This window comes from Chlamydotis macqueenii, chromosome 3 (assembly GCF_036417535.1).
Source record: "Chlamydotis macqueenii isolate bChlMac1 chromosome 3, bChlMac1.mat, whole genome shotgun sequence".
Lineage (NCBI taxonomy): Eukaryota > Metazoa > Chordata > Aves > Otidiformes > Otididae > Chlamydotis > Chlamydotis macqueenii.
Window position 1 is genome coordinate 5,274,201 of NC_141558.1, and position 9,891 is coordinate 5,284,091.

Below are 9,891 nucleotides of genomic sequence, written 5' to 3' on the forward strand. Positions count from 1 at the left end.
TCATTTAATTACTGTAACCAAAGTAATATGGCAGGCCAGTGGTGCTAGGGAATGGGAGCAGTAATGCCTCCCTTCTGTGCCTCCTTTCTCATGAGAAGCCACGTTACAGGAAAATGTGTGTAGTTAGGTAGGGCTTTGAGATGAATTATGCTAAGTTCTTTCTCATCTCCTTCATCTGCAGTGCTGTTTTGCTGTCCCTCTCCAGACTTGCAGCTGCTGCCGTGCCAGCAGTGATGGAAAAGGAAGGCCTGAAGTGCAATGTAGCATGTAGTGCTGCTTCTTTCTCTGCCCAGTCTGTGTCCTCATGGTACTTTGTCACCTGATTACACAGTGCTACCTCTCGTTACTGGTGAAAGGCAGAGAAGCAGCAGCAGTAGGGTGAGACTGAGCAGACAGAAGGTGACAGTCCTAACAGGCACATTATGGTCAGTGACTTTCTTTCTTCAAATTCCTGTTTGTGCAGCATAGCCCCTACAGCTGGTTGTGAACTACTGGGAAAGAATCACAGCACAAATTGCTAAAGGAGATAGATGCTGTATCTGATAGGACACACTGAATTGAACAGTACCCTCTCCAGCCATCACAATTGTGGTTGTCTTTCATCCCATTAACCTTGCTGAATTGCCCAAAAGCTTAGCCAAGAGCCAAGCTTCTCTTGTTTGTAAATCACCTGCTTTTGAGGAAGCACAGGGGATCTCTAACCAGTTGAGGGCTCTGATATAGTACAGTTGGTCAGCAGTGATTCTGAGCAGTGCAGAAGTTTGTAGGATGCAGACTGTAGTTTATGTACAAATATGCCGTCCTTGCTACCAGACGTGTTGCGAGTGCTACAGGCTAATAAAGCACAAAACAGAGTATAGCTATCTTTTGGTCTCCACTTACAAAATCTAAAGTTTATTTAAAACCACAGATTAGGTTATAAATTACCTCTTAGCCAGCAAAACAAAGGGTGCTATGAAAACATACGGTTCCACAGAAGGCAAGTGTGAATATGAAGGAAGCAAAAGTTTATACAATAAAGGCAAAGTGACTTCTCTTCTGTCAGTTTTGCATAATTGTCTAGTAGATTTTTATCAGCATGCATTGAATAAGCTGTAAATTAATAACAAGAATTGTTGCTTATGCTACTTAAGTTACAGTAGTGAGATGAAAACTTGTTCTGGTTGTCTCCAGAACAAAATTTTGCTGTAAAGATAAACAGAAAAGGGAGGGGTTTTATATATCCAGATTGTAAAAAACTTGTCCAATGTTATGGCTAGCTGATTAAAGAAAAGTGTAATCATCGTTAAAAATACGCTTTTCCTCTCCTGTTAAGAAGAGAGACTGTATTCCTGCTCCATACAGAGCTATTCCACTTTAGATTTGAAGTGTTGTAGAGACTTGGGGCAGAATTTTCAAAATACCCTAAAGGGATTTCAGAAACATTGTTTACAGAAGAAAGAAATGTATTTCACTTTTTGAGCAGTACACAAAAAAATCTTCATCCCAGACACCAGATTATGCTTCAATAAAATTGATAGTCCAAACCATTTACTTTTCACTTGTTACATGAAACTTTCATTCGCACTTTTACATGAAAACAGAAAAACACATCATAACTTTATCTACATTTGCTGCACTTTCATGTAATGCTGAAGTTATACTTAGATGCTGCTTCTGTAAAAGAGAAGGAGGAGAAAACTTACAGTTTTCTCTAGAAGAAAAGATGTGTGTTATGCCACCGTAAGCCTTCACCAAACTGCCAGTGTTTACCCAGGAGTAAGTCATAAATGTTTATGCACGGGAGATATCTCTATCAGCCTGTGATGTCTGGCCCTCTGAGAGGGAGTCAGTATTTATAGATACTGTGTTTAGGTCTGCTGCAAACTTGCTTTTTAACCTTGGGAATGTCACTTAATCTAGCACTGATACAGTTTGCTTTTCAATTTTTTGTTAGTAATATCAGAGAGCTGTAATATTAATAAGATTATTTAATTGTCCTGAAAAACAAAAACTGATTATATCAGTAAGAACTGAGAACTGTTGTAACTCAGGTACAACTGAGTTGTTGTAACTCAGGTACTTGCTAAGCTTTCTGAGATACTACAGGCGCTGTAAAAAAACAAAGCATTTTACCTAGTGATGTCAGTGCATTCTGATGCAGTCGAGGACAGTTTGCTTTATAATTAATGCTTTCTAAATCATTACTAATAAAGACGTTAAAATAAAGTATCAGACTAAGTCCCATTCACACATAGCTATGCAGATACTATAAATTGGTATTACTTTGCATTAGCTGCTTTTCTAGACTATGACTCGTATAAATCCAGATATGAACTCCTTAGCATGCTGAGTAAGAAAATGGATAAAAGCAGAGAACTTTAAAAATCTAATTCCAGAAAGCGAGGAGAGGGGAGATGACAAAAAGTGGCCAAGACTGTGTCAATAACGTGAGTTAAAAATGCGCATTCTAGCATGATACTGTCTTCTGGACAAAGCAGGACACCTGTGAAGAGTGATACCTAGAGAGAAGAGGTCATCTTCAGACATATGCATTATACAGATTTTACCTATATGCTAAAAATAGATTTCTGTCATTTTACGTTAGCATAGTTACAGTTTATGACTATGGTTAATTTTGCTGAGTATAAAAAAAATGAGCTAGTAAAATAGCTAGGAGGTCACAGGAAGTAAATTATCTCTCTGAAATTTGCTGAAGGATTCAGTTAATACAGCAGAAATCCATCTTCTCTTACATACATGTGTGGCAGATTGCATACGGTAGGAATCAGATAATAGGTACCAAAACTGCAAACAGCAGAAGGAGAACTGAGTACGATTCATTTGGCCATCTCCTTCTAAAACTATGCGCACAAGAAATTGCATCTTGTCCAAAGATCCTTTGAGCATTTTATATAAAAGCTTTAGAGGATGCTTAACCTAATTTTGCCTCAGAGTAGCATATAGTTAAATGCGATATGACAGGAGAAAATTTAATTCTAGGGTTTTGAAATGTGCTTAGCAGTAACTGAATGAATGGGGTTTGGTCTCTGTATTTGTAAGCACAATTTTAAAGTGGTTTGTAAGAGTAGTATTTTTCTTTCTTTCCTTTGACAAAGTTTGCAGCAAGTTGTATTCATTTCTTAGTATACACAAATTCTCTAGTCTTTTCCTAGTCAAGTATAAGCTAAAATATTTTCATCAAAAGCTCAGTAGCACACCTTCAAAGTCATTACACAGTACTGACTCCCCAGTTAATTTCATACCAGAAGTAAGCAGCTTGCCGTAATGGAACTAGCTGAACTGCTCTTGTCTTTTTTGGTACAGTCTGCATTATAGATTTTATGCAGAAGGGTGGACTCCATTAAGCATGAGATTTTTAAATGCTGTGGGACAGAAGCTGTTATTTCTGATATTTGTACAAGAAGACAGCACAGCCTAGTTGGCTTCTAGCATTTGTGCTACAGCAGTAAAATGTGTATTATTTCGAACGTGCACGTTGTCTCCAGTAGCAAACAAAGGTTGTAATTTGCATGTAAATGGATTTCCCAGGTTCTTCTGCATCTCAGTGTATTAAAGGAGCTATGTTAGAAGTACAGAAGAAGAATAAATACTAAAATCTGAAAGGAAAAAAAATTCCAGTTTGAAAGTTAGGCTTCAGCCTTTTCTGTGTGTTGTTCCTTTTTTTTCCCTCTTGATTTATATTTTGAATTTTAGTATCAGTCCAAATGCAACATCTTGCAGTCTAAGCCCCCAGAAATTGCCAGTTGAGAAAATTTGATTTAATTTCCTAAAATATTTTGTACGCAGTGGTCCCTATTGACTTGTCACTTATAAAATCACTTCTCACATCAGCAAAACAGTATTTTCTTAAAGATGCTCTTGCATGTGCTATTAGGGGGTGACACTGGAGTGAGTCAGATGTTCAGAGTTGTAGCACCAAAGGGGAAAAGAGTGTAATTGAATTTGTCCTGCAGCAAGACAAATAGTTGGGCCACTGCCAGTGATTTTTTCTGCATTCTCTTTTCATATAAGCATCCTGATCGCATGAATACTTTGTGTCTGTATCTTAGGTGCACTGTTGGAGAAATAACCGATGCAATGAAGAAGGTGTTTGGGGAGCATAAAGCCAGTGACCGAATGGTGAGCGGAGCTTATCGCCAGGAGTTTGGAGAGAGTGATGAAATCCTTCATGCCATCAATAGGTGAGAATGGCTTCCCAGGAAGCCGAACGCAACCTCACATTTAATCCATGAGATATGCGTGCTATTCACTGTGCCCTAAAAAAGCATTCCCCAAACCTGAAAGACATCCTCAGAACAGAACAAAGACCTGCACAGTCATTCTCATGCCTGTAAGCAAGTAAGCAGAATGAAAAGAAATAAGCGCAGTAAGAAAATAGTCAAAACTTAGTTGAACTTGTATTTGCTTGCAAACAAAATCCACTGAAGTGATGTTATGATCTGAGGATTCTGTTCAGACAGATTAGGCAGTGGTAGGGATTAAGAAGCTTAAGAAACACTTCCTGAAGTCCCCATATATAGAATTGCTTCTTTTGAAGACTCTAATAGTAATCTCTACAAATACTTCCAGCAATTCATGTTTGCAAAACCTGGTTTTGGTCTGCCCATAAGGTGTCCCTGCAGCTTTATTCTTTCTGTTCCTAAAATTGTAAGGCTAAAATCTATCTGGATTTCCACATACAACTTCCAGTCTAAGGGTGTTACTTACTCGTATCACAAGGGAGAAAACATCAGAAGATGGTAGTATGTGTGAAAACAGTGCCCATTTGTGCCTTTTGTCAGCTCCTGCCTTTGCTGCTGTCTTGGGTAAAGTGGCTGAATTGCTGTAGTGGGTGGTGATGTAATATGAATCGATGCTCCTAATTCCCTGCTGTGCCGGGGCTTACACGTTAAAGAGCTGCAGAATCTCTTAAAAGGGAATTACTTGATAGTTTCACAATGGCGATGTTTAGCCTGACTTGAAAGTAGTTGTGCTGGGGGATGTCACCTTGTTTTTTTCTTTCAAATATTTTTTTTAAGTTTAAATATTTGTAATTATGCATTTACATGAAACTGAACTGAACTGATTCCTTGAGAATCATGATGTAGCTCCCTTTTTTACATACCTGCCTTTATGTCCAAGGCCCGATGTACCAGTTAGTAAACATGGTAACGAAACTGGTTTTACTACATCTCGCCTTTGTGTGGGCCTTCAAAAGTGTGATTTCACACTTGTCCCACACTTAAACCAAGCCCTGAGTTGCAGTGACTCAGGTGGTCTTAGCTGGGCAGGCTTGGAGCACCTAGAGCTGTTCTTGGTGAGAGGAAACCTGTGGATGGGGAAGGAAGAGAACAAGAATATGGAAACAGAAAATAATACAGAAAAAAGGATTGAAGATACCACAAATCAATTCAGACCCCTACTTCACTGATATTCTCAGCAGTCCTTAGGTATAGAGAAGGCAGGCCCAACTCCTGTATGTCCTCAAGCAGAAGCTTTGTCAGTCTGCTTCTTCAGGTTCTCTTAACATAAATCCTTTTCAAGCTGTCCAGGTTTTTTCCCCTCTTACATGATGCGTATTCCTCTCCAGGAATCATGTCCTGAGTCTCTTTAAATCTGTGCTGATAAATGCTTTCTCTTGAGTCATTCTTTTCCCCAGACCAAGCCAGTGGATTCATACGGCGATCATCCCAGTCAGGTCAGCATGTGGTTTTAGGGCACACCAAATCATCGTTAACAGAATGCTCAGAACAGTACAATGTTAAAAACCAACCAACCAAACAAACCAACCTTTTATTTCTGACAAGCAGTAGTCTCAGTGTCCCACCCAAGGACCGATACTGGTGGTACATGGATATTGAGAAGTAAGATGAAAAATTACTCTCTGAGGCTGTGGTTACAGAGTCACTTTCACTCAACAGAAATCTGAACTGCTGCTAACCAGAAAAAGGGAGGCACTCAAATGAGCCCACAGAATGGGGGATATGGTAATCATTTCTGCACAGATGTGTGCCCAGTTGAATGATGATGCACAGTATGGTCCCTAGGACCATTTCTATAGGCTGTGTGCCATGCAAGTACTTTTGAAATAATTGGTCATAATTAAAAAATTGTGGTTTAGTTAGTTGTAATGCAGTTCATCAAACCCTCAGAGAATTCAATATTTTGTCTGTGGAAGAAAAAAAATTAGTGGAGTGGTTTTCTTTAAAAAAAAAAACATTTTATTGTTCAGGATAGTAATTACAAGAAATTGGTTAGTAATCATGTAACGTGAATATTAACATAGTATGCCAACTACATAGAGAAGCCATGACTTAGAAGGTCTTTTGATTTGATGTACAGAAATGATGCTATGGTTGCAACCAGTGCTTTTTTTTTATTTGTGGAAATACTTCTAATGATTCTCAGTGACTTATGACGATACAATACATGTTTTCAAACAGAGTTAACAAGTTCACGGATCGTGAGGGGCGCAGGCCTCGTATACTCGTTGCAAAGATGGGTCAAGATGGCCATGACAGAGGAGCTAAAGTTATTGCTACCGGATTTGCAGACATTGGCTTTGACGTGGATATAGGTCCTCTCTTCCAGGTATGACTGATTGAGCACCGTCCAACGTATTTCAAATGCAGCGATTTTCCCTCTAATGCTTGTTCAGCAACCAGGCTGGGGCTAATATTGTTTGTCATGTAATCCTCTTTCCATGTAGACGCCTCGAGAAGTGGCCCAGCAGGCGGTTGATGCAGATGTGCACTGTGTTGGTGTGAGCACGCTTGCAGCAGGTCATAAAACTCTTGTGCCTGAACTTATCAAAGAGCTCAACGCCCTTGACCGGCCAGACATTCTTGTCATATGTGGAGGTGTCATCCCACCTCAGGTACAGGTCAACATAATTTTCATCAAGAGTAGGAGACTGCTTTATTTCTGTCCATGCTGGTTTTAGCTATTTCCTATATTTTGTTAATATCAGAGGTGATTTACAGCACTGAAGGCTAGTGCATACAATCACCAGGGTCAGCACAGACCTGCAAGGTGGTCGCAGAGCGCTGTCAGGTCTCATTGATCTGATTTCCGTACACCATGTCCTGGCTTAACTTACAGTGTTTGTTGGATTAAGTTGTGTTGTGAAAAAATGAGCCTCAGGGAGATGTTCTTTATGCTCTGTTGTTTCCAATTACCAGTACCTTGCATATTACTGATAAAGGCTAGCTCCTGCCTTAAGAGATTTTGTGACTTCCAGTAATTGTTTGGAAGAAGCACAGCTTGTGACTAAGACACCTGAGGGGTCTCAACACCAATGGGCTACACATCTCATTCGCTGTTTAGCCTCTCCTCATGTTCCCTGTCATCAGGCCTCAGTGTTGCCTCTCATTCCCTCTGCTTTCTCCTAAACTGTTGAACAGTTTATTGGATTCCCTTGCAGTCAGATCTGTGTTTTTGTCTTAAAATTCTCCTTAGCTCATCCACAGTTTGCCTGGCTGTATCACCTATAGGGTCATCTTCTGTCTAGAGAGATTCAAATTGATTTTACACGTAAATCTACTGTTCCTTCCTTTTCCCAGACCTCTTCCTTTTCTAGCCAATCAGGTAAGTGTTCAGACATGACAGACTTCTAATTTGAACAAACAAAACTCAGTATTTTTCTAGGAAACAAATTGTGTTCTGTCCAGTATCTCTCAATAGGATGCTACTGCCCTGTGGTTGATAAAGATATAATATATCCTATATAGAAGTAAGAGAGACTGCATAACTGCTTTGTAGGTCTTTTTAAAATTTCAGGACAGTCATCAAATTAAAGTAACTTAGATTGCAAGGGAACACTGGCAGCCATCTGGTCCAAGACCTTGTTTAAAGCAGTATTTTCAAAATTAGAAGTTAGATCAAATGTAGGTTAGATTATTCAGGGTCACATCCAATTAACTTTTGAATATTTTCCAAGTATTTGACATTAGTCCGATTGTAAACAAATAAAACCTTTCCCGAGGATTTTTTTTTTTTAATATTTCCTTTTTACCTCCTATACCTCCTAACTACTGTTTTTTTACCATTTCCCTTGATGCTATGCTGCCTCTCTCTGGGACTTGTTGCATGTGCTTCCTCAGGTCCAGCATACAGGGTAGAGCACACAATAAATCAATTATTAATTTTCTGTTGCACTATTAACTATAGATCTTAACTTTCTTCCTGAACAGGATTATGACTTCCTGTATGAAGCCGGCGTTACCAATGTGTTCGGTCCAGGGACTCGTATTCCAAAAGCAGCCGTCCAGGTGTTGGATGATATTGAGAAGTGCCTGGAGAAGAGGCAGCAGTCTATGTAACGCTGAAATTTCGCACAACGCTATCAGCCTTATACTAACTGCTTACAGAGTGTAATCATCAGCAAGGGATGGCCAGCCACATACCTTTGGTTCCACTGCCCTGTGGCCTGGTGTTTTGTGCTTTCTAAGAAAGTTGTAAATTCTCTGCTTGTTCTAGTTGAGGATTATTTATATATGTACCCATAACAAAATTTTAACTCTATGACTTCACGGAATGAAGGGAAATCAGTAGGTGGGTTTGGTTTTTTTCAGATGTATTGATAAATAAAATATCAATTCCAGCCCTTTGGTTGATCTCTTTTGCATGCAGATAACTTCTTTTGATTTTTTTTGGCAGGCATTTTAGACCTGGAAGTCTTCAGGCAAAATTACTAAAGTTCAGCAGAGATGTGATTGAATCCAGCAGCACTTTGATGTTAACATTAGTCCGATTTAACTCTCTTTAGAAACATATAAGTGGATAAAGAATAATTTTTCAAAGTTCATGCTTTTTTTCATGAGATACAAATCCTGTATCTGGCAGTGACCTGTATAGCAGCAGCTGTGCACCTCCACTGTTTACATCACTGCCCTTCCCCAGTACTTCACTATTTCTCAAATTAAGTTCATTTCAGTGCTCATTCCCCCTTGTTCTGTATTTTTGTCTAGTATCGTTCTTGCTAACCCTCTATTTAGCATTTGGACTTTCTTCAGGTAAATTGATCCTAAATTCTTACCGATTTTTGTCTCCCCTCCAGAAGGAACTGGATTTATACATGTGAAAAGTCCTTTGTGGAATCCATACAATGCAAATGGGATGGGAGGGTCTGTGGAGGGGCAGCCTCTGGCATGGTGGCCCTATCCCAATTCATTTTGACTTGTTGCTCATTGCATCCCCTCAGAAAATGCGACTGCAGCCTCCCTGGGAGAATGCTGGTATCTGCCTTGGGGTGGAAGAGACTCCAGCACTTTTCTAAGAGGTGCAGCACCATCCTACTTCATTCAGAATAAGATTTTTCTGAGTTGGCTGGAAATGGCAGATCCAATTGATACCATTGTATCCTCACTTCAAAGATTGCAATTGATGAGATCTTTACTTAAAATAAGCTTATTTAGTGGGGCACGTGCCTGTAGTCTCACACTGCTCAGAAACAAGGGAGGTTAACTGACTTGCTATTTTCTTCTCTTTGACTTTCTAGGTAAGGTTTAAAGTATTAATCCAAACCAAACTTTTGCCTTTAAAACTCCATGGGGTTTTATCCTCACCTACCTATAAGTATCTAATTTCCTCCAAGAAAGATCAGAATGGTTCAAACCAGGATATACAGAAAGTAACAATAAAAATGTTCCCTTAGGTCATTTCACAAGCTGCCTTTCCTGAGTCAAAAAGTTGGTGACCTCTAAACTTTATAATGTCAGTGACTTAATCCATTTCTTTCTGTCTGTGGTTTCTCTGCTCTTTGATAATGTATGCCACCTACCTGTGTTTGCCTTAGAGTCCATTTTTTTTTAAAACTCTAATGATCTTTACATTGTGCATCTTGTTCCCTTGAATTCAGTAAGGAAATCCCCACCAACTTGAATTGGAATCGCTCCAAGCCTTCAATGC

At 39.4% G+C, this 9,891-nt stretch overlaps 1 protein-coding gene across 3 annotated transcripts in view; it reads left to right on the plus strand.

Moving 5' to 3' along the window:
- Positions 1-8,584, plus strand: part of MMUT (methylmalonyl-CoA mutase) — a 22,506-nt gene extending 13,922 nt beyond the window's left edge. For all 3 annotated transcript variants that reach the window (XM_086743810.1, XM_086743808.1, XM_086743809.1), the window contains exons 10-13: positions 4,053-4,184; positions 6,426-6,573; positions 6,692-6,859; positions 8,175-8,584. In XM_086743810.1, coding sequence (XP_086599936.1) covers positions 4,053-4,184; positions 6,426-6,573; positions 6,692-6,859; positions 8,175-8,303 — 577 coding nt within the window. In that variant the 3' untranslated portion in view covers positions 8,304-8,584. The remainder of the gene's footprint in view (positions 1-4,052; positions 4,185-6,425; positions 6,574-6,691; positions 6,860-8,174) is intronic.
- The last annotated feature ends 1,307 nt before the right edge of the window (positions 8,585-9,891 follow it).